The 27752-nt window shown below is 37.8% G+C and overlaps 1 protein-coding gene across 2 annotated transcripts in view; it reads left to right on the forward strand.

Annotated features, from left to right (window-relative positions):
* The window catches only part of tmem132e (transmembrane protein 132E), a 347651-nt gene that overhangs the window by 291576 nt on the left and 28323 nt on the right, over window positions 1-27752 (forward strand). For both annotated transcript variants that reach the window (XM_084113640.1, XM_084113639.1), the window contains exons 3-4: window positions 5677-5814; window positions 13841-14033. In XM_084113640.1, the coding sequence (XP_083969766.1) occupies window positions 5677-5814; window positions 13841-14033 (331 nt within the window). The remainder of the gene's footprint in view (window positions 1-5676; window positions 5815-13840; window positions 14034-27752) is intronic.

Here is a 27752-nt window from a genome sequence, read left to right on the forward strand (position 1 = left end):
AAAATTATGATTGTCAGTTTGGACAAGGAGTTTTCACAGTTTTCACTTACTGTATGTGTGCCACTTGAAGGCATTTTTATGTTTAAAGGAAGATGTTCTAGAGACATGCACTAATCTTTGTGTGTTGTGACTCGATATATATGCATGCAGACCTCCAGCGATCATTTATTCATGTCAAGTGGCCCTTTCTCTAGTGAAACTAATGGAAAGCCCTGGTTCTACAAATGGGTGGAAAAAAATCTTTGCTGGCCAGATTTAGACATTGAAGAGAGGGACAGCTTTTGCAGTAATGCAGAGAAATCGTGAGTGAGTGCCTAATGCCTTAGAGACATGCATCTGCTGACATTTCTCATCCTGCTTGTTTATGGGGTTTTTTTTACGGTAATTTTTATGGTAAGAGACTATGGTGAAGGCTAGAGTTATTCATCACTGCTTGTGTTTCACACTGCTGCTGTAGGCAACTTTAGTGTCTGGTCATTGTTCTAAAAACAGAAAGTCAAATTATAGTTTCCATTCCTGTGAACACATACTAGATCAGCTATATAAGCGTAAGTGTCATTGTTTATGTACAGGCTGTTAAATGGCAAATATCTTGAAATCACAATGGGCCCTATCATACACCCGGCGCAATGCGGCACCAGGCGTGACGCGAGTGTTTTCTGCTAGTTTCAGCCTGACGCAGTTATCATTTTCACGTCATGTGCCACATTGTTTAAATAGCAAATGCATTTGCGCCCATTTGTGCGCCCATGACCGTGAAAACGAGGTGTGTTCAGGCGCATTGTTGGCGCGTTGCTATTTTGAGGCAACTGAAATAGACTCCGCCATTGACCGATAAAAAACTGGTCTGAAGTCAATGGCGCAATATTTTTTTGTTATTTAAAGGGTGCATTAGTAATGTGCGCCTATAGGCGGGTCCACAACGTGTGTACACTCTTCTTATTACACACACAGGGACACGCACACCAACATGCCAAATATATAAAATAAAAGGATTACAATGTAAAAGATTATTATTGTGTACAAAGATATATATTAGTATATATATATACTTATAACTATCGAATCCGCCATGGCGCGAGCGCAACTGGCTTTTAAAGGGAATGGGAGATGAGACTCTGATTGGTTTATTTCACGTTACGCCCAAAACACACCCATTACTCATTAAGAGAATAGGGACAACCCTTTTAGACCATGCGCCGGGTGCGCCGACCATTTTTCCCGTCGTTAAACTAGCAAAAGTGGATTCGGACACGCACTAAGTGCGCTTGCGCCGTGCGCTTTAGACCATGCTCTTAGATCCTTAAAATAGGGCCCTATGTCTACTTACTACAGAGGACATGATGTCTCATACTTGCATGTTTGTTATATTAAGAGACGTTACTGCAACTTTATTTTGAATAAGAATGATATTATAGCTGTGAAGTACTTGGGAAAATAGAAATTTGGTGTCAAATATTTTTGAGTCTTGTTTAATAAAAATTGCATATTGTGTCTCCATGTGGTTTGTTTAAAAAAAATAATTACACATCCATTAAAACATTTATAATTTTTATTTTTTTAAATATTTTGGTTACAATTTATTTGAAGGTGTTTGTGTTACAATGTAATTATATATTTACTGAGTTGTAATAATAAACTACATGTACTTACTATATAGGGTTAAGATTAGTGTGTGGTTTAGGGTTAGTTGCATGTAATTATGCACAATTTATAGTAATTTCTACATGTAACATGTAACAAGGACACTGTACAATAAAGTGTTACCAATGTTTTTGATAGACTATGCTCACCAAGGCTGCATTTATTTGATCAAAAACAGCTAAAACAGTAATGTTGTTAAATATTATTAGAATTTAAAATGAATTTTCAGCATTTTTCAAATGATCCTTCAGAAATCATTCTAATATGCTGATTTGCTGCTCAAGAAATAGTTCTTTTTTATCAATGTTAAAACAATTGTGTTGCATTTTTTTTATTTTGAAACGGATAAGTTTTTGCAACATTATAAATATCTTTACTATCACTTGTCATGTGTCCTTGCTGCATAAAACTATTCTTTTTTTTTCTTTTTTTTTTAAAGAAAGTCTGAACCCACTTTTTACCAGTAGTGTATTTCTTATTGATTGTCCGTAGAAAAAAAGAGAGAAGTTTTTGAGATTAGATTTTAAGTAAACTACATGTACCTAAATTTCAAATAATTTTTCGCGATCATAAACAGCAATTAGATCAACATGAAATGGCACTCGTGCATTTTAGTCTGAGACTAGATTTAAGCCTTGTCTGTGAAACTGGGGATAAGTATGCTTTTAAAGTGCTGATTTGTTCCTTTAAAAAAAAGTTCAGGCTAATGAAATTCCTCATTTCGTAGCATATGGCCTGAAGACGTACAGTAAGACATTTGCTAAATTTGACGATTAAGTGTGGATTACTGTTAATTAATGTGGACAATGTAAGGTTTTTAAGATAAAGTAATTCAGCGCTATATGCTTAATAAATTGAATAATCTAATTGTTGCACGGTACTCTCTATCATCACACAACATGATGAGGTCACCCGCCAGTCATCTACATTTCTAAATTTTCACTGTGTAATGTGAAGAGCTACATCAAAACTCTGTTATTATCTCTCCATCTAAAAGATATTGTGAAAACGAGCCAGACTTTACTGTCAGACCTGCTTTTTTTCTGGTATTTAATATATAAAAGAGTGCAGTACAGCCTGTGATCATCAATACTGTGCTTGATGGAGGGGCTGAGGGGATGAGATAAGGCTCAGCTGACGGAGTTGTTGAAATGGGCGACTGAAGCCTCTGCTATTGGTCATGGTCTACTCCTCAAAGCAAGGGCCGCCTTTTATCAGGTAAGTGCAATTCGAAGCGGCGGTTCAAAGAGAAAGGACGGAGTTTTTGAGGTTAACCGGACTGAGGTTAATCCTAGAGACAGATTCAGCTATCAATGAATGTTTCGTTACGTTACGAGTGTTTGGTCAACCATTTAGTGTAGTTCCCATAGGCTCCTAAAGTGTAGAAGAACTTTCTTGTGAAGTTCTAAGCTAGTTCTTATCCCTCAGAACTCATATTTTATCACCAAAATTACATAAACGTTTTTTTTTCCTTAAAAAATTCCTTAAAATAGCTTGAATGTAACTCTACACCTTTGCTTCATTTATTATACGCGGTTCTATGAATATGCAAATTAGCCCCGCCTCCACTGACTCACGCCAGCTCAGAGATCCACTTGTTGATGATCACACATTGACGTGATTGGTTACAAAGTAGTTTGTGACGTCAGAAACACCAGCGATTTTAAACAAGACTGTTTTTGGTTCACTGCAGTTTTAAAGAGAAAATACTCTTTTTTACTATATTTGCACATGGTTTGTCTTAAAGCATATTAAAATCACCACATAGACATATAAACAGCGTTAAAAACTTGATTTTCACCACAGGGGGACTTTAAATGAAAGCAATAATCTATACGAGGCCATGCGTTACAGCGATTTTATCACAGTAAAGGTAGTTTCAGGCACTGCAACACAGCCTGCAGTTAATATAAAACACACTAGTGTTCAATAAATAATTAACTCTTTCCCTGCCATTGACGTAATGTTCCATCATTTATGACATAACGCTTCCCCGCCATTGATGGAAATTTCCGTTAATCCATGTTTCCACTGTTATACTGTGGGGGAGCTATTGCACATCTTCTCCGGATCAAAACACAGGCGAAAAAGAAGCAAAAAATAAGCAAAAAAAAAAAACTGCTTACGCACATGTAAAATAACATGATCATCAAACATTAAACGGCATGTAAATCAAAACTGCCTAACGTTACCGAATGAAATGTCGACCCAGGAACAGCTATAGGTCTCTGCAAGCATTAGGGGTGTTGATGGACGCGATCCACTCCATCTACTGTATGTGTTCATTATCGTTCTGAATCCGATCCAGACTTGTCCGAGTCCTTGACAAAAGCTTGATTTTCTCAGCTTTTTGTTCAAAAATTTGCTTTTTAATGAAACTTACCCGCATTGAAGTGTTGATAAAAAAAGAATGCATGAAGCTAGAATAAAATTTTGTTGTTATTTTTTAACGCAGAGGCTCTGTTCTTTCTTTGATGTTTTGCATGTGCAGATATAGATATTACTATAATCACAGTAAACAATTACTCTACCAAGTGATATAGTGAATAAGCCTTATCAACTATATTAATTATTTAGCTGTAGACTGTTCAACATTCAAATTGTTTGTAGCAACTCATTAATACACTGGAAAAAAAAAAATGTTGAGGATTTGCTTTGAAACTATTTTCACTCAGAATGTGTTAGTAAATAAATAATTACACAGTAATTACAAAGAAACAGCAACACAATGAATTAAACATGAAATTTTAAAGTAGAAACACTGAAATTGTGTTTTCTTGTAAAATGTACTCCAATAATCTTGAAAAATCATTTTTTACAGTGTATCGAGATAAATAAATAAGATATATAATATAGGCATTCATATAGAATTAATTTGATGTGCAGTCACAGGTGTGTGTGTGTGTGTGTGTGTGTGTGTGTGTGTGTGTGTGTGTGTGTGTGTGTGTGTGTGTGTGTGTGTGTGTGTGTGTGTGTGTGTGTGTGTGTGTGTGTGTGTGAACACAGCTGCTTCAAATTTGGCTCATCAAATCAGATTATTTCATCACCAGGATTAATAATGTGTGAGGAACATCATGTTGTGAACTTTTTAGCTGTTTAATATAAAACGGATGAAATCATAATCTCCCTATTTTGATATTTCATTGGATTCTAAATTCTCTCTCTTTTTTCTATCTCACTCTTTTTCATTTGTCGTCTCACGTCTCGCATGTGTCCACCGTTTTTGCGGCATTGCAGCTGAATGGCTCTTTGGTGTGGGCAGAGCTCAAAGAGGTTTATTTTCACTGTTGCTTTAGGTAGATATCAGATAGAGAGTGTTCTGGTATCCAGAGGCTATAAAGCAAACATCATTTACCAAGTCTTGTGTCACTACACCTATTCAAGGTGTTAAGCAGCACATGTATGAACCGCAGCAGCTTCTATTGAAACACAACACTGCTGGAAACACAGCACGACTGTGGTGTTTGAAGTTATGGCTTCTCTGAAAGAGCGGGGGTGTGTTCCACAGGGATTTTATCATCGGAATCTGGTTGTGGATCAGAGAAAAGGGTGATGTTTTTGAATTTTAATGGACAGAGGAGAAATGCATATGATATATTTAAATTGATGCACAGAAGATGCTTTTTAGATGTAAGGTCTCAGAGGTCATAATGAAGAAGCAGAAGTCATGTGGGAATAGGATTTGGTTTGCAGCACAGATTGGCAATCTTTGTTCAAATGAGCTTCTGAAGGAGTGGATTTATATAACAGATTATAATTATTCCTGCAAGTACTGAACATGGGATAACTTTATTTTGTTTTTGCTAAATGAAAGACAGGCAAGGTTTTACTGTCCATAAAGAAATAAATCAATAAAAAAATATGTCACAATGACAGCATGCTAATGTTCATGTCTATGTGAACAGGCACATTAACAGTTGTTCACTTGTGTTTTTTGTTTTGTTTTGTTTTGTTTTGTTTGTCCAAAACAGTCTTGTTGGACTCTAGCCATATACTGTATATTTCTTTAAAACTGCTGTGTCTTATTCACAGGGTGAAAGCAAAGAAAGGGGTGAACCTCCTCAGCACCAGGTCGAAGAGTAACCAGTGGAGGGTTGAATGGGATGTGCAGTCCGGAGCCAAACACTCGATTGCAACCGTGGAAGCCAGCAAGATCAAAGGAGTCACTGGGTAAGTCAGCTTCCCGCATTTGTACACTGATCTAGGAACAGCTTCTCCAGTGGGAAACTAAGCAGTGTGTAGTGAATAGCAATCGGTGCTTTCAAATCAGCAAAAAAAGAGAACCTAAACTTTCGTGTTGAATCATCACATACACCCACTCAAACATCTGCTAGTTAATCCAAATAACATTCAACTAAAACAGAACGCCGCCTGTTCACTTAAGACCTTTGTTTATGGATGTTACTGTTTAATTGGAGAGGCTTATACTTAATGAAACGTTTGTAGTCATATTAATGAGTACTTCCTGTGGATTCATTCATACTAGATTATTATTGCAGGGCTTTATGACAGAACCAGCTCATTAAAGACAGTCTGTAGTCAAAAATAAAGACATATACAGGGTTCCAATTGAAACCATCATTTATAATCAGTCTTAATTGAATAAAATAAAGTAATCCTGCATATAACAAAAATGTATCCAGTAGGATTGTGTTTACTTCTTAGATGCTTTTTAGCATCCTGATTGTTTTCAGATTATAATTCTGATTTTGTACACACACCAACTAGAAATAGCAGACAAATATTTTCAGTCCAGATTTCTAGAAATCTGCAAAACTCTAGTCTAGAAGGTTTTTATCTTCCATTTAATCTTCAGGAACATTGGGTGATCCATTTTCAGGTGTGATTTAACTTTTGTCAGGGAGATCAAGACGTGGTGAATGAGTGTCGACACAGAGATTACTAGAAAGGTCATTATCATGCCATTTGGTTCATCTTTCTAAGCCTCTTAGCCTCTATCCTTCTTTTCCCCACTGTATTAAGTTGACCCTGGCAAAAAAATAATTAAATAAATAAAATCTGTCTGTCATGTGAAGAGAAAATGTCACTCACCTGCAACCCTGCTACTGGGAAAACTGTATTTTTGTTTATCCTGACATCTGTAAGCAGGTTTCATCAGTTTAGAGCTTAAGGCTAAAAAAAAAAAAAAAAAAACATTCAGCCCACTTTTTAAGCAAAGACAATACAATACTACAGTAGAGATATGGTTTTCCAGGTTTTGCCAGGCATATTGTTTTTACTAATGTATCTGGTTTTTATTTCAGTAATGATCATTCTGAGTAAGACCAAAATCTCAAAATGTCACTTGATCCAGTATCCATAGCCTTTAAACTCTGAAAAAGCAATGCGATCCAGCATACTAAAGCTATTTCAAGCTGTCTTTATTTAAGCTCAATAACAGAATATGAAATTCAATTCTAATGGTTTAACAGTCATATGCGGATTGTTACAATTATAGTTGGTATATGCTAGCACTGGCTTCCATATGAACCAGCTCTTAGTACCAAAAAAAAAAAAAAAAAGATTTTTTTGTTGTACACTATTGTTCAAAAGTTTGGGCTGGGTAAGATTTTTTTTCAATGTTTTTGAAACAATTATTTTATGCTTACCAAGGCTGCATTTATTTAATCAAAAATACAGTAAAAACAGTAATATTGTGATTATATTATTGTTGTTTAAAATAGCGTCTTTTTATTTGGTTATATTTTAAAATGTAATTTATTCCTGTGATGGAAAAGCTGAATTTTCAGCATCATTACTCTAGTTTTCAGTGTCACATGATCCTTCAGAAATCATAATAAAATGCTGATTTGGTGCTCAAGAAACATTTCTTATTATTATCAGTGTTGAACTCAGTTGAGCGGCTTAGTATTTATTTATCTTGTTTAGAATTATTTGTTGAACAAAAGATTTGAAAGAACAGCATTTAAATAGATTTTTTTTTTGTAACAATGTGAAAGTCTTTAACTGTCATTTTTAATCAATTTAATGCATCCTTGCTGAGAAAAAAAAAGCATTAATTTCTTTTTAAAAAATGTCTTACTAACCCTAAACTTTTGGACTGTTGTGTATGTTTGGATGTTCGCTGAAACATACAATATGGGCATATTGACAGCATCTAAAATATACATGTATTTACATATGCACAGCTTTAGAAATGTAGAAATCTTAATGAATCCTTTACATCATATTTATATTTTAAATATAACTGCATAGTTACATTTTACTATTATTGTCACACGGGGTGGTTGTATAAACACACAAAGAAGAAGATTAATGCAAAAAGGTAATTCGAACAGGAACAGAGCAACATAAAACACTTCCACAATAGACGTCACCAGACACCGAACTGAAACAGAACTGAACATACAGGTGATATTGATGGTGATTGATGAGTGCACAGCTGAACATAATTAGTGCTCGTGATAATGATGATGAAACATAACGAGTCCAAACTAACGTGATTGTGACAATTATACTGATATTTTGATCCGTGTGTTTGCCAATTTTTTACATGATTTATTACTATTATTTTTTTGCACTCTCACTTTTCAACCAATTTATTATACTGTCTGACACTCGCAAAAAATAAATAATCTCCTTTTACATGGAATTTAAATAACAAAGTCTGAAAGTTTTGTCATAAAAACTTATCACAGTTTATTTATGTGCTGCACATTGCAACAGTCTCTGACATGTTGTCAAGCGCCAATGTGACACCAGACTGTAGAGAGGTGTTGCTTGTTAAGTACAGTTTTGCACTTTTCACCACATCTAAACAGAATTTACCGCTTGTTTTGGGACTATTTCACAGTTGAACTCAACTCTTTGTTTTGGACAATATATATCTAGATGTGGCTGGGGGCTTTTTGCATCGTAACAAAGTAGCCTGATGCCTGCATGAGCTTGTTGTCTGGGAAGATTAATAATTTTTAGCAAGTCGATGCCGTTTCCTCGTATAGATTTTCTGTTAGCACGGCTCGTTCTGTCCACAGACTTCAGCTCTCTTATACTTGCAAATTTCTTTGCATACGCTGCCCATATTCTTTCACCATCTATCTTTTCTAACGGTTTTAATGAGTGACTCGACTGCTGGAAGCAAACATTGCGAATGTGGTTTGGGGCTGGGCTTGAAGGCATTGCCAGCATTATTTTTCAATATAAGACAAGCTTCATCATTCCATTAGTGTATTTTCAATTAGAGATTCAGTTGCTGCACACTCATGCCAATTCTTTCTCTCCTTATGTTTCTGCTCTCAGAGTTAAGCAAGCCTAAAATGAGTCTAAAAGCAAGGCGTTCTGAAAGCTGGAAGTGCTTCATGACTGATTGTTAGCTAAACTCTTCCCTGGCCTCCTCTCCTGTTGTGCAGGACAATCAATTCTCAGCAATGGCTAAATAATTAAGGCAATATTAACTTTGTTAATGCAGTGTCCAATGAATGGACATCAAGAAAGCAAACGCGTTTGATAGAGATTGATTCCCCGTTTGTCTTAAAATATTTCCTTCCAAACAAAAGGAAAAGTGATTAAACTTTTCGTAGGGAAGGCACACTTAATGGACTTAATTGGCCACATCAATTTCAAATTAGCCAAACAACAATTAGTGACAAAACAGTATCTCCTAATGCCCGGTACCATGTTACTTTTAACAAAAGAATAGTTACTAGTCACTATTGAAATAAGTACTTAGTACTTAAATAGTATCTATTTAATACAGTAGGTACTAGTATCTAATGAATAGGTACTAGTATCTAATAATAAGTACTAGTAACTAATGCATAAGTACTAGTAACTAATGAATAAGTACTAGTACCAATTTAATAGGCACTAGAATCTAATGAATAAGTACTGGTGTCTATTAAATAGGTACTAGTATCTAATGAATGAGTACTAGTATCTAAAAAAATAAGAACTAGTATCTAATGAATAACGACTAGTATCTATTAAGAAGGTACTAGTATCTAAAGAATAAGCACTAGTAGCTAATGAATAAGTACTAGTACTTAATGGAATAGATACTAGTATCTTAAAAAACAAGAACTCGTAGCATGAAAATAGATACTAGTAGGTTTTAAGGATTAAATGTTAAAACGGCTTGCCATACCGGTACACATTGTACGATTTTGGGCTGTCCCAGACGAAATATGACTAATCGTGGCGATGTTTTGTGGTCGTGAATAAAAATGCATCATGAGTTGGCGTATTGATCAATGCGACATGGCGCTAAAACATAAAACTACTTACCTCAAGATCCATTTGCAAAATTGGCATGCCAAGTTGGCCTCTTTTCCCTTCAATCCTTTCCCTTGACTGCATCCATATTCTCCTGTTTCGCTTCCTCATCTATTTTTCAGTGCACATAAAGACCACAATTGCCAAAGTCATCTTGCTTTATTTGTTTACCACTAGCGCATGCTGATGATTTTATTCTTCTATACTAACTTACGCTGTAGCCTACGATTTAATAGATGTCATCATCATACAGTCTACATGCATGTCGTATAGAAACAAAGGAGTGGCGGGAAAATCAAACAAAGGAACACATGGGGCCCTATTTTAACGATCTGAAACGCAAGTATCAAACGCGAGACGCAAGTAACTTTGTGGGCGGGTCTTGGCCGCTGTTGCTATTATACCGGCGGGATAAATGACTCTTGCGCCCGACGCAAATCTAAAATGGGTTGGTCTGAAGAAGCTTCATTATTCATAGGTGTGGTTTGGGCGTAACGTGAAATAAACCAATAAGAGCGTCATCTCACATTCCCTTTAAGAGCAGGCGCGCTTGTTCCATGGCGGATTGCTATTGTAACGGTGGATTTGCCAGGCGCACGCCAGGAGCGGTTCACAGCCGAGGAGACCGACGTTCTCGTCAGGGCCGTAAAACACAGAGAAGTGACATTGAGGATGGGAGAAACCCACCCAAATTAGCTTCGGTTAAACAGGGGTATAATAATTTGGGTAAATGTGTATGCTAGATTTATGCCTATTTTTTCACATCTTCATGGACACATGGTTAATATTTTTCCTTGTAATAATGTAGGCTATGATTTGCAAAAATGAAAACTGCTGCTTCTGTGTAGATGAGAGAATCAAAGTGTATGCGCTTTGTGCACACGCTATTATGGCCAAGCATGCACCCTCAAAATAGCATTTGAATAACATGCTTTAGACTACTGACTTTAAACTAGGTTTTTCCTGGTCAGTGGCGGAATTGTTTTCTAAACCTGCTAAATAGCATCAGGGAACGTTTGCGCCGGAACACGCCTCCTCTTTTCGCTGAACCGCCCCCGGGAGCACAAGTTCATTCCCTCATTTACCGACGTGCGTCTGTGGAGGGAAAAGTCCGCTGTGCGCGGGTGCAAAATAGGAATGATACATGCGTCGGTGAACAAAGTCAATTGCGCTGGGTGCAAGATAGGGCCCATGATGTGAATGAAAACAAACTAAAAGTCCATGAATACTGTTTACACAACACCGTTTTCAACTAAAAACTTTTTATGTATTTTGGCCGTTCGTTTACACGACAACTGCGTTTTGGGTGCCTGAAACCGCAAAGTTTTGAAAACAGGTTTCAAAGTGCACGTTTCTGAAAACGGTCTCTGTGTAAACAAACGCGAATCTCTGAAGACGATGAGGTCATGCACATGCGTATTACGTGTTCAGTATACAGTGTTTCATCGCCATCTAGTGGCCTGACAACAGAATACAGTTTGTTTGTTTTTTTTTTGTCATTTTCGGGGATCCTTGTGAATGGGGATTGTTTTGACAATGGTGTCGTCTGTATGCAGAAAACTCTTATTTTATTTTATCTTATTTTACTATATTTTAAGCATATAGTTGTCGTGTAAACATATACCCTAAGACAAACTGTGACAACTACAGAACAAAATATAGAAAGAGCATGCATTGCAAGTTAGGTTTGAAATGACAAAAAAAAAATATGTATATATATATATATATATATATATATATATATATATATATATATTGTTCAAAATGTAAGAAAAAAACTATTTATGATTGTCTTAATGCTGTTTCAGATTCAGTTGTTTAATGCATTTAAAAAAAGTCTCTTATGCTCACCAAGGCTACATTTTTTAAATGGTAATATTGTGAAATATTTTTGGTCAATTTAATGTGTCCTTGCTGAATAAAAGTATTCATTTCTTTTAAAAAGAAAAATAAATGTTTCTTTTTTGAAACAGTACGGAACTGACTTCATGCATTCACTTAAAGTGGCATTGGGACCTGTTGGTTAAAAGTGAAGTTAGTTCTTAGAAAAGATCTTGCATCATTTGTTTCAAGATGTCCTTTTTTTATATTTTGATATCCAATTCAATGACATTCCTACATCTGAAGTGTGGCTTAAGTACACTAAAGCCTGTAAAAAATTATTTAGGTTCAATTTAATGTGATTTTTCTTAGTCCACACTTCAGAAGAAGTTGAAACACGTAGAAGTTGTTGGTTTTGCATCTCTGACACATTAATTACCTCCCACAGATAACATTTTGATAACCCTGCAGCATTTTTCCACAGACGCACCCAGTCCCAGCAAGGGAATTTATTTTTTGGCCGCCTCTCTCAGCGTGGTTGTCAGCTGCTATCAGCACATCTACCTGTAGAACAGGAGTCTCAGATAAAGGAAATAATCCTTGATGAGTGTGCATGAGATCAACAGACAGAACTCATTTAGCCTGTCACTATCCATTATGGAGGTTTCTTGCAGAGGCTCTGAAGAAACTATCTGCTGGGCACTGTTGCCGTTTTTCCCAATGTCGCCAATTTAATTCCAGTATGTTGCTGAACTGTTGTGCTCAGCTGTTTTTATGACTGCATCTGTGTTCATTTCACCAATGCACTTCACTTCACAAGATTATTGTTATGTCAATGTGCAGCAATTTTGCTTTTATTGTTTTGTTGATGTTTATTCAATGTGCATTTTTTTCAGATGTTACAATACTTTTCCCTATCTCAGCTTAATTTGCAGAGACAAGTCAAGTCAAGTCAAGTCACCTTTATTTATATAGTGCTTTTTACAATACAGATTGTTTCAAAGAACCTTTACAGAGATAACAGGAAAATAATGCAACAAAGTTTGTTTCCAGAAGAAAATAGCATCACAGTCCAGCTTAAGTAAGCTCAGTGATGTTTAATTTTTGTTATATATATAGCCGCTCTGGAGAAAACCGTGATGTCATCGTCCAGCTCAGTTCAGTTCTCATATAATGGTGTCAATGCTGGCAGATCAATAATATTTTTTAATACTGAATTAATGTCCCCAACTAAGCAAGCCAAAAGCCAATGGCAACAAAGGCCAACAAAGGCGAAAAGTAAGACTACTAAGTTCTACTAAGTAGAAAAGACAACTAAGTAAGCCATTTATAGATTGATTCTCTTGAAAAGTATAAAAAGCAGTGCTTTGTTTGTTTGAATGGCCCCATACTTCAATATTGGCTCAGCTTATGGAGAGAGTTTGGCAGCCCCCCTGTGTTTGAAAACAGGTTTGTTGGCCACAGAAATGCAGAAGTGAAGGATTTCACCTTTAAAAGAACAGTAAATACGGAGCCCCCCACAACAATTGTTTCCTCGTTTTAAGTATATTGTGTGCATGATACAATAAATTGTTCCCTCAATTTGCTAAATCGTAACCACATTGTACTGTAATTCGTTCCCTTGTTTTAGTTAAATCAAAACAAGGGAACAAATTAATTCAATGTGGCCACAATTTACTAAAAAGAGGGAATGAATTAATAAATTGTGAATTGCTGTGAGAAATGCTGCCTGTCTAGAATGCACAAAGACCAGCATGGTGACACAAATGGTGAACAGTCCCAGTGCTGATACTTGAGTGTTTGCAATTCTTTCCTTAAATTTGAAATGGGTAAATCCATTTTTATCCCCTGTAATCCAGTCCTAAACAACAGATGGGCCTTTGCCGGCTCTCTGATTGATTCATTTCCTGGATGTTTCAATATATAATACCTAATACATGTCAGAACATCTGTTTTTGTTCATGGCCAGCATATTAAACCATTTAAGCTTTAAATACATACCTGACCCTAATTAGACTCTTCTAAATTATCTTAATGGCTACATTTGGTGGATAGCCAGTATTTTTTATTTTTTGTTCTATCCAGCATTATTATTATTTAAGTGTGCTGCTCTCTGTCACATGATCATCTTGTATCTCTTCAGGGACATGGCTGCCAACATTGAAATTATGCAGCTAGATTTTGAGATGGAGAACTTCACCAGCCAATCAGTCACCAGAAGAATCAACTGGAATATTGATTACCGGGGCCAGAATCCAGTCTCGGATGCAGAGAAGGTGGTCACAGAGCTGACGGTTGTGCAGAAGGACATCCAAGCCATCATTCCACTTTCAATGGTAAGACGTTTTTCCTGTCTGCCACCTGGGGTCATAAAGTATGTGAAATGAGATTGCGCTTCAGTCCATTTTAAATGTAACTTAACTTGACAAATCAGTAATACAATAGATCACAACAGTTACCGCTCACTTTTTCAGCAGCCTTGGTTCTGGAATTATTTTCCCCATCCATTTTCTTCATAGGCATTTCAAAAAGCTTTATAATGAAGACTTTAAGCCAGAAACCACGAAATTAGATTGGAGGCACAAAAAAAAAAGAAAAAAAAAAGTAAAAAGTTTATGAAAATCAGGCAAGAAAATATCAGCCTGAAAAAAATCATGACAATTCTGCTTGCTGCAATCACAACTGTTTCATCTGAAAATCTGCAATCTCTCTTGAATTTTAAAAAATGATATGGAAATCACATTGAAGTTTGGGTTCTACAGAAGCATATCCCATAACACAGCAACCTTAGAGCTTAGCGTAGGCAGACTTTGATAGGTTTATACATTATCATCAGGCATGACATCTGTGGCCACCCAGAATTGGAATGCCTGTCAATCACAAAATATCACGCACATAACCCTGTCATATTTGTTTATTCATAATTTTGGCTTTTATGCTATCTTTAAACTTTCAACTATCAATGAGAGTGCCATACTTTCAGCTCCAAAATAATGAGGTAATCAGATTTAATTTAGGCCCATTTAATACTAAAAATCAGTTATTAATATGAAGATTTTTTTTTATCAATATTTGCAGTGCCTTTGAGTGATAAATACTACTTTTATCAGAAATTAGCACTGCATATAAAGTCTACAGCACTTCTATTTCAATAGACACATTGGCAACACTTTATAATAAGGTTCATAGAGGAGACGTAGTCGACGTGTCGACTGATTAGGATAGCGCTAGGGAGCCTGTCATCTTCGAGTATTGTAAAAATGAGCCAATGGATATTGGCGTGCGTTAACTGCATCACACGCCCCACCCCGCAGCGCGGGTATAAATACAGAAGTGGATGCAGGCACCAGTTGTTTTTCGCTGAGAAGCCGAGTGGAACCCGGTCAGCGGTGGTACAGCAATAGTGGCTGGGGGACTACGTCTCCGTTCCCTCCTTCAGGGAACGAGGGTTACATACGTAACCGAGACGTTCTCTTTCAGTCGGTCACGTTTGATGTAGTCAACATGTCGACTGATTGGGATCCCAATTAAGACGCCACTAGTGCTGCCACCTTCCAGTGCCTAGACAAAAGCCTCCTGATCTTCCCGCATATTAAGACGGAATAGGACAGGGCTTATGCCAGGAAAGTCACTGCTGTTCCACAGGACCATAGGAAAGTGTACCTTCATTGGAAGGCATATGCAGCGGAAGCCACATCCTGTCCGAAGGAGGTAATGTGAAGAATACACATATGGACTGAGCGAACTTAGCGGGCAGTACAACATATAGCATGTCACTGAGGTGGCTCCAGCCTAAAACAGGGGGGAGACGCAACCGGTCAGTGACGGCAGAGCAGGCTTTGCCAAGGGAAGACACCATCAAAACTGTGGAGTCAAAACCGTGGAAGAATACACATATGGGATCGCCGTAGGGATCACAACTTATGGACCCCACCTAACACAAGCATACAAGTGATAGGTCTAGCATTGGACGCTCCGCCACGTCCAACACCGATGGGGTGAGGAGGAACTCAACAGGGTTCGAAGAGGGAACTCAACTGGAGCAAAAAGGCGCACTTATCCAGTCCAAAGGAGGGATGTCGCCCAGCCCACAGCTCTTAATCTGTCAGCGAGGCACTCGTGTCAACACTCAGGAAGGAGCTACACTATCTTTTTAGACGAGCTCACTACCCAGGTGTGCACGGTGCACCTTGGGAATTTCACCAAGATTATGGCAACACTAATCTTTTAGTGGGCCAACCTCTGCATGGAAACCGCCTTCTCTTCTGCTGGTTTACGAAACAGATGAGAGCTGGAGAGGTCCTGTGACTTTGCATTCTGTCCTGAATAACTGCAAGGCGGGAGGAACAGAGAAAGTCAGGGCTGGGTCTGACTCCTCCGGGGCAGCGCTTGCTGGCTCACCACCTGGTCCCGTTTTAAGGGAGAGGTAGGAACCTTGGGCACATATCCAGGCCAGGGTCTCACATTAGTGAGAGTTAGCCGGCCTGAACCCAGGCACGATTCGTTGACCGAAAATGTGTGCAGGTCCCCTACCTTCTTGATAGAGCAAGCAAGCAGGAGAACTGTTTCTTTAAAAACATATTTTTAACTCAACTACCTGTAGTGCTCAGGGGAGGTCACAGAGTGCAGTAGCACTGGAGATAGGTCCCAAGAAGGTATAGAAGGGGTGCAAGGAAGATTTCATCTCCTTGCAACGCTCAGGAACCTGACGATCAAGTCGTACTTCCTATATCTCAACCGCATCCTGAATTGCTGTAAGGGCAACATCATTTTGAGGGTGGAGCGGAACAGCCATGCTCCGACCCATCCTCTGCAGAAAGGAAGCACAGAAGTGATCGAACACTCTCGGGGGTCCTCTCGTGAGAAGAACACCAACAACGAACAGGTTCTACTTCAGATCATAAGCAAGCGTCATTCTTTAGAGGGAGCTCTCGCAAAAGTAATAGTATCTACGTTCTTTCAGAGGTAGATAGCCGAACCACCGCAACGGAACCTGGATGTCTCCGGTTTGGTGCGGGTGCCAACGGTGCCCCATCCCTGAGAAGTCTCAGAGGAATGAGTCAGGAAGGCTGTCTAGGGAACGAGGTCCTAGTTGGGCCATTACGGGGCAACTAAAAGAACCTGCTCCTTCATGCCTGACTTAACACAGTGATGTGCAAGAGGGCTCACTGGGGAATTAACGCATTTTGCATAGGCCCTGGCGTCAGTTGTAAGCCGGTGTCTCCCTGTTTAAGGGAGTAAACAACTGGTAAGGGGACAAGATCAGAGCGGCAACAGATGTAACTGTGCGGCCCTGAAGATATCCCGGACAGCTGGAACGCCTGGGGATGGAGGCGTTCCAGCGTCTCCACTCTCCAGCGTCTCCACTCTCTTCGGCAACAGGCTGTCATGAGGCCACATGGGCAGCACGATTGAGCAGGCCGGAATTTAAAGTGGAAGAAGCGACCTCAGAAGCTTCTGACTACATAGGAGGAGGTGGCGGGCGAGTTGTGACATGCGAGGGAAGCGTATGAGCAACGGTACTGCTGTACTGGGCAGTGCATCTTGCTGAGTAGCGGTATCAAGCAAGGAAACTGGAGGCAATTGAATGCCAATGCAGTGTGTGGTATGCCCAAGCCCTCCTTACTGCATGCCCATTATACGTGGCCCCTGAGCTAGTGTTTTGTAGACACTTCTGTTCTAGGAGCGATTAGCCCAGAGAAAAAAAAGGTCTGAACACTGCTGAGAGTTTGGCAGCATACCAGGTGTTGTTAACACACGGAGCTAGCGGTTCGGAATGCCCGAAGGCAGCCCGAAGCAGGGTCTGAGTGTGTAGTGTGACTCTTACCTGTCTGTTCATGGCGACAGAGAGTGCGTGAGAAGATGTGACCGGGTCCTCGAACAGCACCCAACTGCCGGCTGGCGATACAAGAGGTAGCTGAGGGGTACAAGGCACACTGCCAGTCTGGCCCTCTTTGAACCCAGGAACAGAGGAAACTGCTCTTTCTTTGAAGTGTGGGTACCGCCAGCTCCACTGTTTTTGGGAGCCAGCGGCGAGACAGTCACACACACACAACAAAGCCTCCACCCGGCCCTCTACCGGGGGAAGGGAGTGGATCGGACCAACTCCAAGAGCATCCTCCTCCATCCCTGAGTGGCCCGCTCAGGAATGCTTTCGCTGTCGCTTGCCACCTGGCTTGGCATCGCCTACTGTGGCCGGCTCCACGCTGAGGCCTGACTGAAGGCTGCTGCAGAGGCCCAGCGGGAGCAGGAGCGGCGGCAGGGGGACGCCCTCGGTGACGAGCAGGCGGAGGAACTGCCACCGGCGGGGTGGAGGCAGCAGCGAACCGCGGGGGCAGGATGTGCCGGAAGTCCTCCGTCTGCAATTGGGCAGCAGGGCGCAGTTCTATTACTGTATTCATTGTACTCACTGTATGATGCAATTCACGCACGCCAATGATCATTGGCTTGTTTTTACAATACTCAAAGATGACAGGCTCCCTAGCGTGATCCCAGTCAGTTGACTACGTCGAATTTGACAGACTGAAAGGGAACCTTATTGTAAAGTGTTACCCACACATTTGATGTCTATTGTTATCTTTTGAGATTATATGTGGATAATGGCCATTATTTTCACATACAGTTGTTTATGATCGGCTGCACTTGTGAAAAGAAGTGTGCTTAATTGTAATGAATGTGCATTTGTAGTGTACTTGAAGAGAGTAAACTTACATGACAATATTCCTTAACACAATTAAGTAACACATTTATAAAGGAAACTTTGTAATCATGTCAAATTAATGTTTTAATTTAAAGTACATTTTAAAAGGTTTTTTATAATATTTTGCCATGCTGTATGTGTTGACTAACATACTGAAGTACTAAATGTAAAGTACCTGTTCATTTTAACTGTTATATATTACATTTAAAGTTAATATATTTTAAATGTACTAAATTGAAACTTCATTACAAATACGTAATTAAAAATATTTAAATACATGACATAAGTTTCAATAGAGTTTACACATGTTATACATTTTAGTTTACCATAAATCCTTTTCAGTACATTCATATATTTTAACTATGTTCATAAAAGACAATAAACATAATTATGAACTTTCAAATAAAGATGTACTCAAGTCCTTACTAAGTGGTACTTATTTTTCACAAGGGTGTTCACATTATCTTATATTTTAAGATATGTCAGAAAAGACCTCATTCACACCTCCACTGTAGGATTTTTAAGGGAAGAGATCTATGTAAAGGGCTAGCGAGGATTTCTCATGCTCCCTCCAGAAGTACAGTACGAATTTTTCACCCATTAAAATATATCTCTGCTTGGTTGAAGCCACTCGACCTCCCTCATATATTTGTGAATGTTTAAACTCTAGCATGATTCAGAACACGGGAACCAGGTGCAGCAGAAAAGACACTTTGCTTCATGTAGAGAAGCTGCTTTGACCTGTCAGTATCCTCCATCTCCCCTGAAACCTATCGGTGTGTTTCAAAAGCCCTGTGCCGGCAGAATATAGCGGTTCAAATAACAAGAAGTGAATACAAAACAAGACAGTCATGAGGGAAATACTAAAAACTGCAGCAGTGCAGTAGCCAAGGCTTCAATTTTTCACTACCTCCCTTCATGCTCACACACAAAGAATCCAAGAACAGATATAAGCTCTGTTCCAAAACCTAGTTAGCTGCTTCCCTTCCGTAGGCAGCGTTTTAAGACATCATTAGGTGGGCTCCTCACATGATGGCTGTTCCAACAGGTGGGCAATTTAATGATGTTTTATTAACAAAGTTTGGAAGGAGCACGTTCATATAATAACCACACGAGTGGAGAGCACTCAGCAATCAACGATAAGAGGTATATATATCTCACCTCAATTCATTGACAGTTTAGCAGCATCCCTCCACCACCCCTTCTCCACACTTCTAGTCCTAACCATTTACATACGGGGGGAGTACTCTGGGTTCAGGCCAAACTCCGAGCTCGGAGCTCTCCCCCCGGACAGCACGCCAAATACGCATTAAACTTTACTCCCTCTAATTGTAAGTAAGTGTGAACTCGTGAAATTATGCTGCTTCCTAAAATACCGTATTTTGGCCAGATTCTAATGCAGCACCACATTTATTCTTTACAGAGAAAAATGTTTTAATCATATTTATAATTCATTGAATACTGAAAAGAATAAAAAAAAATGCTTATAAAAACATCACACAGTAATCTCGGTAAATTACTTTAAAATTACCAGATGCTGTTCACAACATTCCATCTTTTCAGTAAGAGACCATTCACACATCAGTACCAAAATACTGGTAAACTCTGTGATTTCAATCATTGGAAATTACCTGGTTATGTTCACATGTCGGTCAAATAATTTTGTTGATAATGTTTTTTTATTTAATATTTTGTATTTTTAGGGGATTTTATGGTACTAAATTATATTGATGCAGTAATTATAGTCCATTTATCACTTTTTGAGCATGAAAGACCAGCATGAAACGTCAACACAAGACAAAGAACAGAAGACAACTGAGGGTTCAAACACAGTGGCAATGAGGGACAGGTTAGACTCTAATCAATTAAACAAAGAATAACTATGACAACCAAGAAAACAGAAAAAGGGAAACTAGGCAAAACAGAACAGAGTTTACCCATTCAGCTGATGACGTTTAATTTCCTCTACAACTTTTGTAGTCCCAGTTAGCCACCTGTTAGCAACCGCCTTTTACAAGACAAGTAAAAGCTTTAAAAAAAAGTCAGAAGAGGGTATTACTGATGTATTTCATATCGTAGAATAAAAGGTGAATAAATCTTGAGCTTGTCTTCACCACAGACCTTATTTCAAAAATGTATGTACCTCTCGATGGAAATAAATGCTGTGATGTTATTTCCATCAAGAGGTGCATCAACTTTTGGTCAAGATCTTGTATTGACAATGCAAGAGTCCAGCACTCTGTAAAGTCTCCTCCAGCACATCACAAAGACTTTCAATGAATTTAAGATCTGAACTCAGAGAAGCCAATTCATGTGTGAAAATGATTCTTCATGCTCCCTCCAAACCATTCTTTCACAATTTGAGCCTGATGAATCTTCAGATTTTCATCCTTGAAAATGACTGTTTAATAAATGAAAAGCTACACACTCCATCAGTTAGGGTTAGAAGAACTGTTGCCAAACATATAACATGCTATAAACATCATAACCACTGCAATAATGAACCAATCATTGACTCTCATGCATTTGCCTGTTTACTTCTATTGGTCAGGCAGTGTATGTAATCCTGAACCACTCTATTAAAAGCTGTGTAACTTACCGTAAACAGCTCCGACAGAGCTTCATGATTGGCCCAAAGCAGACTTTTTAAGTCAGTGTGTTCTGACCTCATACATGCTCATACCGGTAATCCTGTTCTTTAATTATAAACGGCATCATACCGGTAATTTACTGGTAATGCTCTCATACCGGGAAATTGCCAGAACTGATTTACTGGCATTTTTGAAAAGGTCTTGTTCACACATGATTTCTTAACAGTAATTTACCGGTAAGTCATGGCTTTTTGCATACTTTTTAGGCTATGTAGACTATTTCAAATCAGTCATTACGAGGGTCTATACCAGTTAGGACACTAAAAGAGAGGGCAGTTGTCTATGTAGACAGTAGACAGCGAGGTAGCTCACTAGATTTTGTAGCTAAACACGCACGGATGTGTGTGTTCAGTAGCTGGAAGATATTGGGATATATACAATATGCCATGTGTTTATGTGGGCTTTATGCATGAAAAGACCTTCTTTTTAAATTTTCTAAATACTCAAGAGGTCTGTTCACCCTCACCGGGGGATTTGGAAGTAGGAATCAATCAGAGAGGCTCATATAAGAGGTGTTTATAGACACAACAATGGCAGAACCTATATGTTGCATGCCAAGCGCACAAAATGAATCCTGCACTGATTTAGGCAAGCAAATCCCACTTCATACACCCACAGAGCCACATTCAAATTCAGAGCATCTAATGAGTATCCTACATACAGAGCAGATACAACACCATGCATATACACACACAATAGGCAGCACACATGCATTTCTTTTGAATTTCTGAATTATCACATGTATAAATCCCTGGATACAAAGCAGAGTATGAGAGAGAGGGTGTATATATACACTGGTATCCAAAGTCTGAGACCACACTGAAAATCAGATATATAAAATAAAAATATAATAAATAAGATATTTATATTGTCAGCAAAGGTTGCAATAAAAATGGAAAATAAAGTCAGGATCTAATTGTATACAGTTGTTTAATCATTATAAACTCAAAATTACACTTCATCAGGTTATATGGAAACAAAAACACAGGAAACAGAACAACACCTATTAAAGGGATACTTCAGGATTTAGGATTAAGCTTTATATCAGTAGAAAACCCATAGTGTTTTCGAATTACCGTGCGTACCTCCCTCATGTCCCCCTGAGACGAGAGATTTATGTATTTTTTGTCTGGAAAAAATCCTCCGATGACGCAAAAATCGTCATTTTACATCATCGGAGGATTTTTTGGCCAGAGGCTAAAGACTACAGCCAGTAGTAGGAGCTGTTCTGCATGTTTTCAACCCGCCCATAGAGGGTGGGATCTCACTCACAGAATGTACACACAGTGTCAGCCGTCTTTCTCTGGAAGCTAAGCTAGCAGGCTCTTGTTCTGTGGAGAAAGCTGAGTAGTAGGGGTTACCATCCTCTTTTTCCCGGACATGTCCGGTCGTCGAGATCGTCCAAAATGTCCGGGATTCGGCTTTTGCTTTCTGCAGTCGCCATTCATTGTTTACATGCACACCTTTTGTTTCAATCTAACTGAATTCATGGCGTGGCTTGGGAGTGGCCTCGTAGAGCAGCAAAGCAAGTGTATTCTGGGAGTTGTTGTCTTTCATCCACATAAGCCAAAAATACATTTTCTTTTCTCAGTCTAGAAGTCTCCAAATTCAAAAATAATTTCACATTTCTACTACATAAATGACCCATTTTAAATACACATTCATCTTTCCAGAGGTGAAGTATCCCTTTAACGACTAAACAAGATAATTAACAAGACACAGGTAAGACACATGAGGGCAAATCAAAAACCATGGCAACAGATGAGCATGAACAAAGAAAACGCATGCAGGAAACTGAAATGAGAACAGTGCAAAACTAACTCAAAGTCCAAATGAAGCAAAGCATTTATCAATTGTCGATAATAATTTAATCGATCAAACTTATCGATGGTCTATTAAGCAAGGTCATCATTAGATTGCGTGGGTGCAAAACACGTGCAGCAGACACACAAGGAAAAATGAAGCAAGCTCACTGTAGTTACATATTCTAAGTGTATTAATGTCTTAGGCTAGCCATTTATTTTGAAATATAATTAACCAAGAGTCCAAAAAACCCTCCAAACAAGTGATTTCACTGAACTACTTGAGCCATAATAAAAGTGCATTGAATAAACAAGTAATAAGACCCTGGTTGATGAGTGATGATCTTCCAGGGATGCTTCAGCTGTGCGCTCTTATTCTATGGCGCATGGTAAATCAAGACCGGTCAATCTAAACGATCGAACCAATCCAAGCGTGTTACTGCTGTAAAACAGCGTCTAATTGGTCTCTATACATCGCCACACACTGCATCATGATTGCGACGCAATCGGATCCCGGAAGTCCTATAGCTTTAGCCAAGCAGGCATTTTTGGGCTTGTTCAAGACCACCTGACCAAAGATATGCAATCTACTATGCTGCCATCCAAAGGCAAAGCACAGTAACTATACACTGTAAAACAAATCTGTAGAAATTACAGTATTACTTGCAGCTGCTTGCCAGTAACTTACTGTAGATTTAAATTGATGTTATTTACTGGCAACAGTTTGTTCAAAGTTAAATGAACATTAAACATTAACAAGTCTTTATCTTCACAGAATAAAACTAAAATAACAGCCTCATGCAAAGCATTCTGGGAACCAAAATCTGAAGGAAAAAAACAGAAAAAGGTTGATGAAGATTTCTGGTTCCCAGAATGCTTTGCATTAGGTTGTTATTTTATAGTTTTATTCTGTAAAGACAAAGACTTGTTAATGTTTAATGTTCATTTAACTTTGAACAAACTGTTGCCAGTAAATAACATCAATTTAAATCTACAGTAAGATACTGGCAAATAGCTGCATAACTACAGCAAATTTTTTACAGTGTACATTTGGTTAAAATTGAGTTACGGCTTAAAATGAGTTTTGTAAAATCTGTTCTGTCTTGTGACAAAGTCTCCTGAAACAAGTATACTTGTTGTATTCTGCTAGTTGAGATCTTTTCAACGAAAGATGAGACAAGTCTATCTGGTTTGTACTATGATTTTAAACATCACATTTTCATGTAAAGCAGTTAATTTTTTCATGCTATGAAAATAGAACACTTTTAATATGTCAGCAAATTTAAAAGCACTTGATAAGCAATGGTCATATTCCTATACACTGTAAAGCCCAGCTTTAAAAAAAAAAAAGTTATTATATTATATTATATTATATTATATTATGTTTTATGTTGTTATAATATAATATAATATAACAACATAAAACATAATATAATATAATATAATATAATATAATATAATATAATATAATATAATATAAACACTTATATTATATTACATTATTTCAATGTGAAAAATAAACAGAAAAAAAGTTTTTTAAAATTTGATATTGGAAACAAAAAAAGAACTAATACCAATCAGTATTCAGAAAATGTTTGTATTGTATTCAAATATACCTTGCGCACATGCACAGTGCGGGGATATGTATGTTAACATATGTTTTACATCTTATGAACATGCATATTTATTTATGTTTTTTGTCTTACGAACTGACACACTGTGTTCTTTCTTTTTAGATGTGTCATCAAGGTAAAAATGGATATTATGTTTGCGGGAGCATTATCGCACAGTGGCGAATTTTGTTCGGAATACTCGTAATGCATATGTAAATAAATGAATCGGATTGTAAAGTTAGGGATTCATAAACTTTCAGAATCTGAAATTGGAATTTAATTCATATAGATTGAAGAAAATGAGTACATGTAAACGTACAGATTTCTGCAAATGAAGAACACATTCTAGACAATTCTGTTCTTCATAGAGTCATTTTCAGAGATGGCCTCAGACATTTGGCTCCTACAAATGAAAAGCAATGACTTATGTGTAACCTCAGCCATTTTTCCCAACAAGCTCAGTCTGGCCACAATTAGCCCTCTTACCTCACAAAGCCAGTCTCTCAACCTCCATTACCATGAACTGCTCTTTCAAGCCTGGCCAGTGAGAGACTCGCACAGGATCAGCACTGCATGTTCCCTTGAAATAGCTGGGTTTTGGCATGTGAAGGCAGTCCTCGATAAGCACGCGGGGGACAGATGATGTGTTGGCTACATGGGCTTCACTGCTGCTCATGCTTCAATAGTACATCATAAATAAAAGATGACACGGCCTTCCAATTGGGACTTGTATCATGCAAACACTTTCAAACCAGGGAATAGTCCTGGTATATGAAAGAGGATAGAATCTAAACGTGGGGTCATCATGACCTTATATTTTTTTCCCTAAGCTCTAAATCTGAGAAATGTATTAAGACTTTAACACTAACTTGACCCTTTTTAAAAAAATAAAAATTACTTTCTTAATCCAGTAAAGTCTGACAAATTGTATATATATATATATATATATATATATATATGTGTGTGTGTGTGTGTGTGTGTGTGTGTGTGTGTGTGTGTGTGTGTGTGTATTTATATATGGAGAGTGCAGTCCATATAAGCTGCGAATGCTCTGCATACCCAAGCCATTTTTGGACTCACTAATTAGTATTAATAACAAATTACCAAATAAACTTTTGGTGCTGTCATTTATTTATTTATTTGCACATTTTTGCTGTAATTGGTTTGCTGGCATATGAGGGATTTCATGCGCAGGGAAAGCTGTCCGCTGATCGCTCGCCCAAGCAGAAAAATCTGCTGTTTCTGCCAGATCTCAGTCAAGAAAATCACATTCTATTTGAGACAAAACTAAATAAACTAAATCAAACGGAAAAAGTCATAACTGAAAAATTTTCATAATATTTATTTCTTTTTTTGACATGACATACCACCCAGCATACCCGGTTAACAAAGTCACACACACACGTATATACTGTATATATTTGACACATCTAGCTTTTATGGTCATTTATTGATCACAACAACATCAAAAATTATCACCTTTACAATATTTGAAACATTTTTTACTTACTGAATAATCAAAGTAACCTTTTAATTTAGCTTTGTAATAGTGGAAAATAAATTACATTACCTCAGACAGTCATGAAAATAAATGAAAAGTTTGATACATGTGGCTTTTCAGGGTTAAACTCACTTTCTGGTATGGAACAGCCCCTTTCTACAATGTTAAATTTCTGATGGAAAGAATCTAGTCTTGCCTTACTTTGAAGGTTGAAAATCCTGTTTCAGTCAGAAATATCAGTCAGAATATCTTGTTTTTATGTCATGGAAGTCAGATTGGTTATGAAATCCATTTCATGTTGACTGTAAAATGTTCATATTTTATTGCAAGCAACATACATCCACAGCAACATACATCCTTGTTAAAATCCATAAAGCATTTGCTGCTCTACACCAAGCTGGTTATTCGTAGCACAGTGCACAAAACTGTAAATAGCTTAGAAGAATCTCATCATAAGGGCAGTCTGTCACCTTGGCAGTGTTTTATATCAAATAGCCTGTATCTTTGGTATCCTTTTGTGTGGATAAGAGGCTCAGGTTTACCTTGCTCTGACTGTGTGTGAAGTGTTTAATGGCTTGCAAAAGCTCCCTTGCTGTTATTTACCGCTAAAGCTGTCTGTATCCATCTGAGCTGGCTGTTTCACCCGTCATGTGAGACCGCTCGGCTCTCGCTGTCTGTCACTGTAAATACTGCCCGCCACGGGAATGATACTCTTATTTGCATTTCCCAGCTCGCTCACACATCGCTGTCACTTTAAAATGATTCAGAGTGAAGTTATGGGCTGGGGCAGCGTTGACCTGTCTTTGTGTTAGAGCAGAGCGCTATATTACTATCATTAAAAAATTATCAAAAACCATGTTATTGTTTTTAGTTTTTTTGGACATGTATTATTGTATTCTTACCACGGCATTACCATGAGAATCATGTAATATTAATCAATACATATAAATAGTGGTATACAGTCAAACCAAAAATTATTCAGACACCATTTTTATAGTGGGTGCGGGACACTATAGTTAATTTATGTAAGTTAGGATAGCAAGGTGTCTGAATAAAATTTGGTTTGACTATATATATCATAGTAAAAATTAAAGGAATACTATGGTATGGTCTATATAGAACCTTAAAGGGTTCCGTCAGGCACTTGATATATAGAACATTTTAGAAGATCATCATGGGATAATATTATGGATTTTGTTTTAATTAATACATTTTGCTTTTTTTTTTTTTTTTTTTTTTTTTTTTTTTTTTACATTTTATAAATTAAGCAGCTTGTAAACATACTTTATCACTAGAAACATTTAAAATAACCTGAAAGTTTTATGCAATGATTTAAGAAATTTCCTTTTGGCATGATGGATTCTTTAAAAAATTGAGTCACAAACCCCAGGGTTCTATGTATAATGATGCATGCAGGGAAGCTGAAGACAGAAGACTCAGGTTCTCACAAAACACTAGTAAGTTTAATTCTTACTAAAAAAGCAAGCAAGCAAACACATCTCAACATAAAAGAGACTGGTCAAAGAGTGAAGGCAAGGGTGAGGCTTAAATAACAAACTGAACCGAGCTAATAAATGACACACAACTGAAACCAATGAACTAATAATGATGGTAACCATGGAAACTGAACAAAAGAACATGTGAAACTCAGACATGAACAAGACAGGGAAACAGATCAAAAACAAACATAACCCTGACACTATGTAGAACCACCCATTTTTTATTTTATTTATTTATTTATTTTTCTAGGAGTAATAATTTTTTCTTATCATAATATATTATGGTAAT

This window comes from Abramis brama (assembly GCF_963993115.1).
Source record: "Abramis brama genome assembly, chromosome: 5".
NCBI classification, from domain to species: Eukaryota; Metazoa; Chordata; class Actinopteri; order Cypriniformes; family Leuciscidae; genus Abramis; species Abramis brama.